The sequence below is a fragment of the Pelecanus crispus genome, chromosome 1 (assembly GCF_030463565.1).
Source record: "Pelecanus crispus isolate bPelCri1 chromosome 1, bPelCri1.pri, whole genome shotgun sequence".
In the NCBI taxonomy this organism is placed as follows: Eukaryota; Metazoa; Chordata; class Aves; order Pelecaniformes; family Pelecanidae; genus Pelecanus; species Pelecanus crispus.
In genome coordinates this window covers 100,407,986-100,421,436 of record NC_134643.1, presented here as the reverse complement: position 1 = coordinate 100,421,436, position 13,451 = coordinate 100,407,986, and the positions used below count along the sequence as shown (strand labels likewise).

At 37.4% G+C, this 13,451-nt stretch overlaps 1 protein-coding gene across 7 annotated transcripts in view; it reads left to right on the top strand.

The window, feature by feature from the left end:
* The window catches only part of SENP7 (SUMO specific peptidase 7), a 47,916-nt gene that overhangs the window by 2,535 nt on the left and 31,930 nt on the right, over nucleotides 1-13,451 (top strand). For 3 of the 7 annotated variants that reach the window (XM_075727764.1, XM_075727762.1, XM_075727763.1), the window contains exons 3-5: nucleotides 1,602-1,709; nucleotides 4,072-4,166; nucleotides 12,209-12,406. The exons of 2 other annotated variants lie outside the window; for them this stretch is intronic. In XM_075727764.1, the coding sequence (XP_075583879.1) occupies nucleotides 1,602-1,709; nucleotides 4,072-4,166; nucleotides 12,209-12,406 (401 nt within the window). The remainder of the gene's footprint in view (nucleotides 1-1,601; nucleotides 1,710-4,071; nucleotides 4,167-12,208; nucleotides 12,407-13,451) is intronic. 2 more of the 7 variants (XM_075727765.1, XM_075727766.1) reach the window with 2 other exon arrangements.

The following is a 13,451-nucleotide window of genomic DNA, read 5'->3' as shown; positions in this document are numbered from 1 at the left end:
AAAATTTTAGATAAATATGTGTTCTTAGGAAGCTCATAACAGAAACCACTAGGCAGGCAGCAGGTGGAGTTCTGAAGTAAGAAATTTGTACCTGGCCGTTAAGGTGCAGATCAAAAGAATGCATTCTTACTGATAAAACATGTTTATAGGCCACTTCTCAAAAAAAAAAAAAAAAAAAAATTCAAACAATCTAATTGCAGATGTTCTGCAGACATTCTTGATTAAGAAAATGTCTGTTTCAATACTTAAATGTTGATTGAAAGGGAAGGGAGGTACTTGTATTAAAGTGGTTGCCTCTGTGTAACATTTACATCCTTTGTGATTTGAGGAATCTATTATTAAAGGCATATTTGTTATTACAGGGTTTGACCAGCAAAAACAATTTGAGGTGCTATATAGAAATTCAGGTCTAATTACTAAAAAAATTAAGTCTTTGTTTCAAAGAAGTGTAGAGAAGGAATAAGAGCACTCACAGTTCAAACTGAAGAATTGAAGGATTATCTCATTATGGTACAGTATGCTTCAGTTATGGTCTGTCTGAAGGACTGCCTACAGAGCTAATGAATGCTGTTTCTGTGTTAATTACTAAGTTGTTACCGTCACTGTTCTAGAGTCCTTGCTTGTAATTTCATATTACAAGGTAAAGCATCTGGCGGCTTGCAAATTAAGTTCATAATGCACTTGACAGTGGTCATCATACAGAGTAGCTTCGGCTTTTTCTCGGCTGAGATAGACTCAGTTGTCTGAAAGGTACGAATGTTGCATCCCCTCTCTGATACATTCTAATCTGGTTGTATTTGCAGTGTAAGGTTTTGTTTCTTAGGATACCTGGAGAAATGGCAAGGCTTGCACTTCTATTCTTTCAGTTGATATTATTTTAACTGGCTTAAATAACCGATAGGAAATGTCACCCTCTTTCCTTGTCTTTATGAACTGGTAGGAATTTAGTTTGACCAATTTTGTTTTGAATTTCAATGAACAAACATTATTTCCTATGTATTTTTTCCGAATTGGCAAATTTCTATGAATTGCTAACTGCTTTATCTTTCAATAATTGCTTTCGAAACGCTGGTTGCATTTTTGCAAAGGTTGGCAATGACAATAGCTGATACCATTTTGGGTACATTGTAGTGTATTGATACTAAATTGTCATAGCAAAATACTCATGCTATTCTAAGATATAATTGCTCCTCATCCTGAATTTTTTTGAGTATGCAAGCCTGGTGTGATATTCATCACGACATTCAGCTCTTTTGTTTTCTCTTTATCATTCTCTAAGCTGAGATGATTAAATGAGAGTGTAAACAAATCGGAGGGAACTAAGAAAACTGTAAGTGCCAGTAGATTGGTTCTCACCTTTTGGGCACATGTTTTAAGTTGTTGCAAAGTTAATGAAAACAAAGAGCTTTCTTCTTGCTTTTTAAGATGGTTCGTATGTTAAAACTAGCTCCTCATGTGGTATGACACATGATTTAAGATCAAGCAACAGTGAGGAATGCATTTGAATTAAAGTCATAGGTCAGTGGTTCCCTCGCAACTTTGTTATTTTGCCTGACAGTTAAGAAAACTTTGCATATGTGTGTAACATCATCTATTTTCAGTTCCGTATACCAAAGAAGAAAACAAACACCAAGTCAGAGGATGTCCAAGTTCAGTACCCTTTGGCAAGGCTCCCAGGCTCCCGCCGTTGGGACCACCCTTTAAAAGAGGTAAAGAGAAGTTCTTCGAATTGTAAAGTATGTAGGAGAACGTTATATGGGGTTTTTGTTCTGTTTTGGAGGCTGGTTGTTTTTCAATACTGAGTGCTGCATTGTGGCCAATATTGGACCCACACTGTCTTGGAAAGAGATAAGTGTGTAGGTCTGAAATCTGCCTGCAAGCATACAGTTGCAGAAATGGAAGTCTCAGTACCATATTGCCAGCCTAAATCATGAAAAAGCAGAGTTGGTCTTCAGGTGTAATTTGACATCATCTTGAAAATCATGAATTTAAAGGCAAATGTAGGGTTTCTTTTTTTTAGTTTTGGTTCTGGTTTTTGGGTTTTTGTTTTTTTTTTTAGTTAATTGTCTTCTGATTCCTGAACTTTTATATTCAGGTCATTTACCAAACTTTTTGTTATGATATGGAAATAATTTTTAGATTGAGTTTTCAATTAGTCATTACTTGTATCAAAGAGCTTTAAGAGAATATATTAAGTACTGTATGACTTTTATTTCTGTATTAGCACCTAAAATTTTGTCAGCTGATTTCAGTATTAAGACCAAAAGACTGTAAAAGTACTTATATGGCATTTAACATAAATGACTGTCTTGATCATCTCAGTCACATATAGAAGCAAATATGCTTCTACAAATCTGTTCCAAATTCAGGAAGCATTTTTAAAATGCCACACTTTGGAAACATATTTCACTACTCTTGACTCCTTCAGCTCAGCATTGAGAGTTTGTTGCTGGTTTTAGTGCTTTCAGAGTCCTGGGGCTGAACAGACAGGCTGGACAACAGTGGAGTTTTAAAAACCTAGTGAGAGAAGTTAGGAGGTTTTTTTGATTTACAGTAGTGGTGATAGTGTGACCCAGGTCTTTTGTAGGCCTGGTCATTTGAGCATGCTGCAGTACAAACTCACTGTGTGGTTGTGTTCTGTACTGTTAATACTTTTAAGTGAGCAGAGCATCCAATTACAGTCAGGTTTTGAAGGCAGAAGTAATGTCTCCTGAGGTTACAAGCAGCAGCCTCTTAGGCAGAGCCAGATACCACTTGTATGGAATTCTTCCTGTCTTTCTCCCTGCCTCTGTAAAAACAGTGATTAGACTGGATGAATTGAAAAATCTCTTTTTTTTTTTTTTCCTTGTCATTTCCTGTATATTGTCTAATTTTCTGTTTCTTGTTTTTCTTACATGTGTCTATATATTTCAGGGTTTTTCCATGTGGTAGAGGGCTCCGTATGCTTTAAACACTGACTAGTCTTTATGTTCTACTTTAAAAGAAAAGATTGCTCATGAGGTATCATAATTAAAAGAAATATTACTGATTTATTATTACAAAGGTCTGTGCAGGTTGTATTTAGTGTTGCCAGAGTTTGCTCCATGTTTGAAAAATTTTGTGCAGCTTTCAGTGATTTAGGCATATAGGTCTCTGGCATGCTTGAAGACCAGTGCTGTGAGGTGAACTAAATGACGTTTGAAGGCAAGAGGAGGGGGCAGCACCTTCAAGGCAATTTCTTGCTGCCAGCTGTTTTAATAATGAGGGTATTTTCCATTACAGAGTAGGCTGCTATGGTAGGGAAAAGATTGATTTGGGATGTACTTTTCAGACTTCACTAAAGTACGTAAAATATGCATGGGCATGACTTTTTTCAGATGTCTCTTCACCCTACGTGTAAACAGAAAGGAAGATAAGTTTGCTCTCAGCCTGACTGGCGTAATTTTCAAACATCTCTTTGCTTTATTATCTTTTGTATGAAAAAAAAAGTGAGGAGAGATTAGGCGGAGGTAATGGCAGAGGGAGATAGGGTTCTGGAATTGCAGAAATAACTATATATTTTGGTGGGGCTTCACTTAATTTGAAAACACAAGTGCATTCCGGTAAGGTAAGAGAATTTGGAAAAAGTGAAGTCTTGCTGTTGTGGGTTTTGCCACCCAGGTACCAAACCTTCAAATTCCTTTTCCTTTTCAGAATTTTGTATCTTTTGAGTGGAATATAATTTGGTTAAATGCATGTAGTTAAAGGAAGTAGAGGTTAGCTTGTGTATTTGTGATTATGTAAAACAGGCCTAATAATTAAATCTCTGTTTGAGAGAGTCTTCCTTTAAATAGGGAAATAGTTGAATAGGCCTGTATTGTCAAATTTCTTTAGGAGGAAAAAAAATTCCATTCAAGATCAGGTGGTACACAGGTGCTTTAAATCAAGCAAATTCATTCTTTGCAAAATTGTTGTATTTACTTTTTGTGTCTCTGCTTTATTTGGTCAGTTGCATTGTTTCAAAGTCTGGCATTGTTCCCTTTTTCTAGTATAATATCCAGTATGACATATTATGTCTGTTGGAACCTGCCAATTTTATTTGTTTTATTTCAGCGGAAATTAAGTTCCAACAACAGAGAGCCTTCCACAAAAGGAAAAAGGCAGAAGCACTTCGACAGACACAGCTCTAATGATGAAGAATCAATTGGGTGAGAAGTCATCTCAAAATTAGTTATTCTCTGTTTGTATATTCAGAGTTTCATAATCTTTCTTGAAGATAGGTATCACTGGTCTCTAGCTAATTATTTGTTCATGCAGAGATGGTTTTCATGCTGTTAGGTAGCCCGCTTTCAGAGGATCATGTTTCAGTAATTTAATGGCATTGTGATTTATGAAGGAACCATAACTTTTTCTTTGCTTTAACACAGTACGGCAACATCAGAATGGGAATGCAACACTTACTAGAGGAATTACTGTGTGTAATTACTTCAGGAATCCTGAAAGGTGTTCATTACTCTCTAAATGTAAATTATCACTCTAGCCCTAGATATTTTAGATACTTACTTAAATAAGTTTCACAGATTATCTTTTCCTCGACACTTTCTGCTCTGTAGTCCACAGTCATTAAGCTGGCTTTACCAGCTCTTAAAACCAACTCTGCCCCCCCGCCCAAGCAATAGGATGATTAGTAAGGGAAGGAGGTAAAAAAACTTGAGGTTTTTCACCTCTGTGTTATAGTCAAGACACCTAAGGGAGTAAATAAGATGTGCCACTTCTTTATGCTCTGTTGCCAAGAGCAAATATCTTGGGTTTTTTGAGATTATGGCAAGTTACTTAAAATCGGCTTCTGTGAAGCTGTTGGCTAGATAATTGCTTATCAAAAAAAATTTTGAAGCTGTAAGTGCCTTAGCTGTCAAATGGAAATGAAAATGTAGAATTAGATTCATTGACAGCAGCTAGGAAGCATAATGACTTCATGATGAAATCAATTATGTTTATCTTAATGAAGCAATTGTTATTCCACAAATCATTTAAATCTAAACAAATAAGAGACTGCATTATCTGTTCCATTTTCTGACTGGAACTTTACCTGAACATAAGTGATTTCTTGTCAGGAGGGGCTGTTAAAAACAAAGTGCACAGTTAGTGAAAATGCTTAATGACAGCAGGTGATGTTGACACTGCTGAATTTGGTGGTTTTGTGACCTATGAATAGTCATTGTTTAGCCTGGTCTCTATATTCAGAATGTTTCAAACAGAATTGCAGGGAAGAGCTGAGCTTATAAAAGATTCTGAATTTATTTCTCCTACCTCCTCAGACATAGCTGTCAGTTTACGTGTAGTTACCTTGAAATGCTTCTCTTAGTAACTTTAACTGAGGGAGTGGCTCACAGGGTCGACCTAGCAGAATTTAAAACCTATGTTAATTGCAGTTTCCTGAGTTTTAATTATGCTGTGAAATGGTTGATATCTGATATCAACCTCTAAAGGTCTTTCAGTAAACTTTGAACTGACCTTTCAATGTTGAGGAGCTTTAAAAAAAGATACCTTTGGATCTGTTACATATGTTAATTTTTTGTTACATGTGTTAATTTGGACATGTGAGAGACTTTCAAGTAGCATTTGTAGGTGTTCCATCATTTTTACCAAAATTCTTACCAGCACACTAGTGAGAAAGGGTTTAGACTGTAAAGAGAGAGTAAATATTCAGATATTAAACCTATGCATTTTTCACTTCCTCAAAAGTTGTGTGTTTAGAGACTACCTGGAGGTTCTCTGGAAAATAAACTTAATCTACTGTCTGCAATAAAGCTTGTTCTAAGTATTTCATTTGGGTACCCAGTGTTTCTCAGTAAGTCAAAATCAACACAGAGTAAGTAGAAAGAGCACACAGGTTCTAAAGAGGTGGTGTTTGTTGAGCAAAAGTCTGAGAACTGACAAAACTCAGAAGAGGTAAGTGTGAAGTGGCATGCCAAAATCTTTCTAATGCAAAAGTTTCTCTGTTCTTTCTTCTGAATGAGGGTTTTTTTCATTTGCATTGAAATGCAGGAAATAAGTCTTAATGACAAACTCCTTTTAGCTCCTGATGTTTTAAAAACAGTCTTTATTGATAGGAGCTAATCTCAGATATTTAGGGAGGTATGTTTCATCTAAAGTGTTGCTTGAGCATTGTTATTGCCACTTAAATTTAGTCAGAAAGGACAAAGTGGATGTATTAGCTGAAACCCACCTTCACTTGCATTTTTTTTTTAACTGAAGTTCTGGATTACAAAATTTGGTACTTGATTGTTTCTGTCAGTCCTGCTGTGACGTGAGACCATGGGGGCTGGAAGCAGCAACCAGAGCTGCTCTCACTTGAACACCTCTGCTCACGGCCTTGTGAAAGGTCACTGTCAGGTGATTTGTTGGTGATCCCAGATAGGGCTCTCAGGGCAGGTTAGTTCCCTGGTCCTTCTTACACGCTGGAGGTCTATTACCTGTTCCTACGACTGTGTCGCAAAACAGATTAGGACTGTCATGAAATATGAACAGTTTGATTTATTAGTGGCAATGCAGAAAGTTAGGTATGGTATTTATGTAATTGGCCAATTAATGTTTTGTATTCCACTTACAAAACTTTTTCATTGGTGAGGAAGGGAATGACACTATTTCAAGGGTAGCTGTCACCACCTGGAAATAGAGCTTAGAGGCATCCACTTACCTCAGCTATATTACTCCTACGTTCTCCAAGAGGGAAATAAAAACAAACCAAAAAAGACAAAATAGAACACTATTTTGAAAGTCAAGCTTCTCGTCCTGGTCTGTCAAGTTTTCTTTAGGGGGAGGGTGGGAAGAGTACTTGAAGATGTGTGTGATTCTTTCAGCTCAGTATTTTAAATGTTAATTGAAACACATATCACAGCTGAGTCAAGTACTGACCCCATAGCAGTCAGGTTTTTGTGGCAATCATTTACATATTGATTCCTCTTGCCTTGACAAGTGCATTTTGGCAGTAATAACTTCCTGGTCCAGCAAAGCAAGGAGGTTAGTAAGGATGTTCATGTTTGGTGTTAAAACATTGACTTCTAATCGGCTGATGAAACGTCAGGGCCTTGAAGTAGGAGGAGGACAGACAGAGGCTTTCTTAACAGGATGTAGTCAGTGAATGTGGCAGAGTTTCCCGTTAATGATGGTACATCACGTTATTCCTTTGGACTCTGAAAGGCCAAGGACCTCCTGAGCCATATGCATGCTGCAGAAGCTCAGATAGCTGAATACACGCCAAGTCTATCAGTGGCTTTATTCTGTAAACCCAGGACAGATGTTCAGCTTTTATGGGACCTGATGGGGTGACTCTCGCATGGTATGTGGTATCCCACTGTCAAAATATTTATTTTCCAAAACTTGGGTTTACTAGTAGAAGAATGTAGGCATGAAGATGGTGGTGTAGACAAGTAATAATAATTTACTCCAAAAGGAGTCAGTAGCCTCCAGGTCTCATTTTGATCACTTTCTAATAGAAATTGGAGCAAATTGGAGCCAGTGTTTACAACGCTGGTGCGTACACAAATAGGATCATTGAGAAAGGAACTAGATGTAGCAACTCTGATTATAGGGTGAAATAGAGGTCAAATGTTTTCCCCAAAGGAGTACAAACAATTAATAGCTTTTGGTCCTGCGCTTTATAAGATGGAATAATCCTTTTTTGCCTGTGAAAAGTGATATGAGACTTGCCAGGAGCAGCTAACAGCATTTTTCATAATATATATTTTTTGTCTGTTCCATCCTTAATAAGTATGTTTTCATTACCTTTGCTCGTGTACTTTTTTCTGTTTTGTGGAGGTAGATAAGAGGGGTATAGTAGGTGCTTGCTACAGAAACAAAAATAATTGCCTTTGGTTTTCCTTCACCAAGATGCCTCCAGTCTTGCTGTTGTGCAGGTTACTTGCTGGGTCTGCTGGTGGGACTTGCTTTCAATGTATACTTTGCTTGCTTTTTTTCTGCTTGACACAATTTTTTATCTTTTAAAATGTCTTTTGCATGACTTGCTCACCTTATTCTGTGGACAATTTAACAGGTAATTTAGGGATCTGTGTCCCAACCATCATTTACAGATGTACAGGATGGCTTAAGTGTAGATGTTTTTCCCAAATCTGTTTTACGACCAGTCTTAATGACATGATTTTTTCAAGAAATGCCACCAGATGCCATTCTTCCTTTAAAAAGGGAAGCCATTGAAAGCTCTGAAGCCACTGTACAGGTCTGAAGATCAGGTGATAACCAGCTGTCCTGTCACGGTCTTCAGTCAAAAACTGGTGCCCCATAAGAAGTGATGCCTTAGGCTGGCACTGACATCTTTAAGAATAGCTAAGTGTATACTGTTTTCTTCCTTGTTGTTTGTTGAAGGTTCCTCTCCTTTGCACAGGTTTCCAGTGCAAAGCTAGTTGCACGGGTGTGTGTGTACTCTAAATGGTAAGATCATTTTTGCAAAGATACTTGCTGAAAATGTATAAACCCCATTTAAATCAAGGGAGTGGGAAACGTTGCAAATTCTGTACCTAATAACAATCGGTAAACCAAATTATGGAGGGGCCCGGAGCCTGCCAAGGTCTAGCCTGATGTGAATGTGAGCAAAGGATGTCAGACCTGAGTTTCCAAGGTGGCCAACAAACTATAGATAATGAAATCCAGTTTCACTGGAAATTCTGCTTCTGACTCTGTTCCCTCCTGCTGTGGGCTTTCTCTGTCATGATGGTATTGTTAAAGACCCTAAAGGTTGGAATCTTTTGTTATCTTAACAAGTCCTGATTGTACAATTAAAATAAAGACTCTGTGACCATGTGTGTTCCCACCGGACTAATTACCATGCAAGTTCAGGCTAAATGTAGTAAAATTTCATTATGGTATCTTGTGTTTAACAAATAGAAAGAAAAAAAAAATCCCGCATTTCTACAAGGTGGAAGCAATGAAAACAGAAAGGATTTAGATCTGGAAAATAGACTGTTAGGCTCAGCATGATTCTAGTCAAACATGATGAAGTGTTCCATAGAGAAAAACACATTTATGTTGTCTCATGGTGCTCTACAGTAATGATTTTAAAACACTTTTTTTTTTCTTTAAAGAGAAACAATTTCTGATTCCTATCTTCATATTGCTAGGGCCCACTTCTGCAACTGTTCTGTATTTGGAGGAAAAATGCCATTTAGAAACTTAAAGGTTTGATTTGTAATTTAAAGTCCTGTTAGAGGAGGAGGGGAAGCATCTGGCTTAGTCTTTTATTGCTTCATCTCTTCTGGCCCCCCAAAAGATGGAACGTCTTTCCACTACAGTTCTTTAGTAACTGGACCTCTAAAGTAGTTTGGGTCTTCCTTATCCTTAAGGAAGAAATTAAAGCAGAAGAGTAAATGTCTAATTGCATAAGATGAATTTGCACAAGTTGCTTGATGACTTTTACCTTGAAATTGCCTTTAACTGCTTTAGTAGTTGTAAATTTTCTTAACAGTCTAATAGGTTCTTGTGTAGCTGAATTTTGAATTTTTATCACATTTCTTAAATGTATATATTCTTTATTGCCTTTGATATTGCTTATTTATTCCTTATTTCTAATACACCTTACAGTTGGACAAGCAACAAATGATGTGTAAGTCTGGTCACTGTAAGCTCTTCTGGTGTATTGAACTATGGTTAAAGCATCAACTCTGAACATTTGAGAAGCCCAGAAAAAAAGCTAGAATTTCTGACTTAGCAGGGACCTCCATAAAAAATAAGTCTCTTGCTTCCTATGCTAAATCAAGAACACTTTGCAGGCTTGGTATATGCTCACTGGGCTGCTACAGTTGGGCTCCACCATGTAAGACATTAGTGTTACTAAACTGTTCCTCATGACCTGTTTTTACTTTCTAAGCTTTTCAGTAGTTAAAGTGTATCTTTAAATAAAACTCCAATCTCCAAACTCCAATTGGAGTGTAGAACAAACTTTTTTTAGGTCTACAGTATTCGAAGCACATGCTCAGACTCTGTAATAGGTTCTTAAAAACAACAGTTCTTTGCATTAATAGTCATAGAGTATATACAGGTCTAGATAAAAGAACAAATGTATGTATACCTACCTTTTCCTCACTCTGCCTAAAACATTCTGGAGCACTCCTGTGGTTTAGGTCAGTCTTCTCATGAGACTGTCTTTGTACATATGACTTCTCATTGCCTTCATAGAGTCAATCTCTCACTTCAGAAACCCTGGACTGGTTGTCCAACAGCTAATTAGGACCCATCCCTTATACTCTTTTTCTCCTCTGTCCAGATTCTTGGCATCAGAGTGCTGTAACTTAGGGCTTGGGGTTTTTTAATCACACAGCTTTTTTTGTTGTTGTTTTGTTTTGTTTGAGACAAAGCTTTAGCTCTTTACCACTTAGTTTTTGTTTAGGAAGCTTCTAACAGAAGCTGAGAGAGTGGAGAAAACTGCCTTCACGTGAGCTTAAGTTACCTAGCTTTGAATGGGAACCATTTAGGTTTATTGTCTATTGTCCAGGTAGTGGCCTCCAAGGTGTGGTGTATGCAAGACAATCCATTGTGCTGCGGGAAGGAAATATTTTTTGTACAATTAATAAATAAAATGTTTATTTCACCTTTATTGCATCCTTTTTTAAATTACTGTTCATGTTGTACTACTGTACTAATATTAGGTACACTATTAAATCTATATAATTAAACAAACATGTTGAAAGTGTGTACTCAAAATACTTTTACTGATAGGGTGCATGATAAAAAAAAAAGCGTGGAAAGTCATAGCTGAGCCCTAACAGAAAGCAGCTCATTGCATACACATTATGGCATTCAGTGATGTAGAGATCTGGTAGCATTGACCAGTGTTAAAGCTTATGTGCAGGTTGTCCAAGCTGTGCATAGGCACCTTTACTGTCTTTTCAAGTTCAGTGAGAGGTCATGTGTTAACATGGTAAGTAACCAGAGAAGAGAAATCTCAACATGCGGCAACTACTGAAAAAGCAAAATATAAGGATTATGTGAGATGCCTTCCCCAAGTTCAGCGTGTTTCACTAGCATGGCAGTTCAAAATTTTTTTTTTTCTTTTTTTTTAGGTTCAGGCATATCTGTTCTTCAGCAGTTTTCATGCCATACCTATTTGTTTATCACTAGGTACCATGTAATCGTGCTGTTGGGCTGAATGCAGCATGTCAGTGGGACAACTATAATTTCCTAGAAGTTGCTTGCGCAGTTGTGGAAGTGGGAATTCCACTCGGGAATAGCAGCTGTTTGCTTAAGAAATGTCACTGTAGCATGCAAGTAACAGCTATGCAAGTAGTAAAAGATTTTCTATAGTTATTAAAGAAGGATTCTTGCTCTACGATGTGAACAATTTAGTTTGTTATGCAAGACATGCAATAGAGAAAGCAATTCTTGCTCGGTGATCTTTTAAAACCAAGTGAGCCTGAACTTCAGCGCCCTCTCAGGACCAGTCCTGGGAAAACACATCCAATTCTCATCCGTTTGAAAAATAAAGTTAATCCTGACAAAACACCTATGATATATAATGCTTATGGGCTTATAAGGAAGCTGTCCAAATTACTGGTCATGCTGCAAAATTAATTCTTTGTGTTCAGTACCAATCTAGAAGAATCAGCAAAGTATAGACACTTGTTTAAAGAACATCAATAAGGAGTTTTTACTAACTTTGTAATCCATAATTGTATGTCATGTGTTTAGTGAAATTGAATAGAAACCAGTTGGAGCTTCAAAACTGAGAGGTTGTACTAGTGTCCTGATTTTTCTTTTTTTCCAGCAAGACCATGATCTTTTGTGATAATGGGAACCAATAATGTGGTTCTAAAGTAAGATGCCACAGCATGAGTGCTTGTTTTCCTATCCTGCAAATGCTCAAGTGTATGCTTTCAGAAAAGTTTGTAAGGCCTTAGAGATTACTTCCAATGTTTTGCAATAAAAAGATGCACCAAAGTTTCCGTGCTTCTACACTGAAAGTTTACCTCTTCAGAATCACGTACGGATATGTTAGTAATTGATGCCAGAAGAAGAAACCTTGAAAGGCTGTGCTAATCAAGAGATGTGTTTGTGATTCCTCTTCTCCAAAGAGAACTGCTTTGTAAATTGTCAGGGAAGTGCACTTAATTGTACTGAAGATACAAGGTATGATTCAGAGACAGTAAACTCATAGAAATCTTTGTTGAGTTCATGTGACTAAAGAAGTTCTCAGCACCCTGAGAACTTTATTATTAATTTATTATTATATGTGTGGCAGGCAACCCAAAGTTATCTTGACGAATGTCCTAAGGATGAAAATAGGAAGAAAATATGCACAGGTGCAGCCTAAAACTGATGCTAATTTTTCTGATGCTGGCAAGCTGCAGTCAGATCAACCACCCTCATCATCTGCTGCCAGCCTAAAGATATGGCAAATTTTAAACCCTACTCTCCAAAGCCTTTTTCTGTCTAAAAGGTATGTTGTCTTTGCCTTATGTCACTAAACAAAATCTTTTTCCTTGCAGTTGTTTTTTCATGAGAAAGTATTCTTTGTTGTACCACAGCTGTCTTGTTCATGAACTATATTCTCATTCTCATGTCATCTGACTTGATTCAATTCCCTCCTATGTGGTTCCTTTTGATAGTCATTGAGAGAGATGGTGCCGGGCATGCTGTAGTGGATTTTCTGATCAGATGGCTTCTAGAAGGTCCTGTACTGAGAAGACCAATTAATTCCAATTCTGCCATTGACCTGTCAAAATGTTTGGGGTTTTTTTATTCTTGTGAAGAGTACACTTGCATTTAGCTGCCCTCTCTTCTCAGAGGAGGTATCAAGGTGTATTTTCACTGTTAACTGTTTCAGACTACTCATGAAAGTATGAGAACTGACATAAAGGGTCAGAAGAAGAGTGTATCAAGTCCAGTATCTTCCTCCCCGTCAAGCAGTGGTCAATTGTAGATACCCAGGGAGAAATATGGCTAGAGTGAATGCTTTTTTCCACTGAGTTATCTGAGCTGCTGCTGATAAACAGTTTAGGGGCTTCCTTTGTTGGTGGTTACATCCAGACTATAGTGTTCTTCATTAGATTTTTCCTCTCAGTCATATCCTCATCGCTTATCACCTGTGTGCCTCTGCAACATCTTGTCTTTAAGGCAGTCTCCTGATTAAAAGCAAATTTACATCTCAGTGCAAGGGGAGATCTGCATGCTCCCCAGATGTCATGCAGTCTGTGCTGGAGTGTGCTTTGTGGATGAATACAGGCAACAGGAGAATTATGCTGTTGATACCCAAAAGACAGTGTTGTTCATAACAGATTCAAAATAGGCCATGACATTACATCCTAATCTAAAATAAATTGCAATGAAAGTGGTAGAATTTAAGTCCCAGTTTGAGAAACTAAGTGTGTAAGTCAAGGGCTATACAAACTGGCTGCAGTGGCATTGTATGAAATAAGTTGCGCTGCTCTTACACATCTGTGCTCAAGTGGGCAGTTGCATCTTCGTATTTCTGTTTAGCTTAT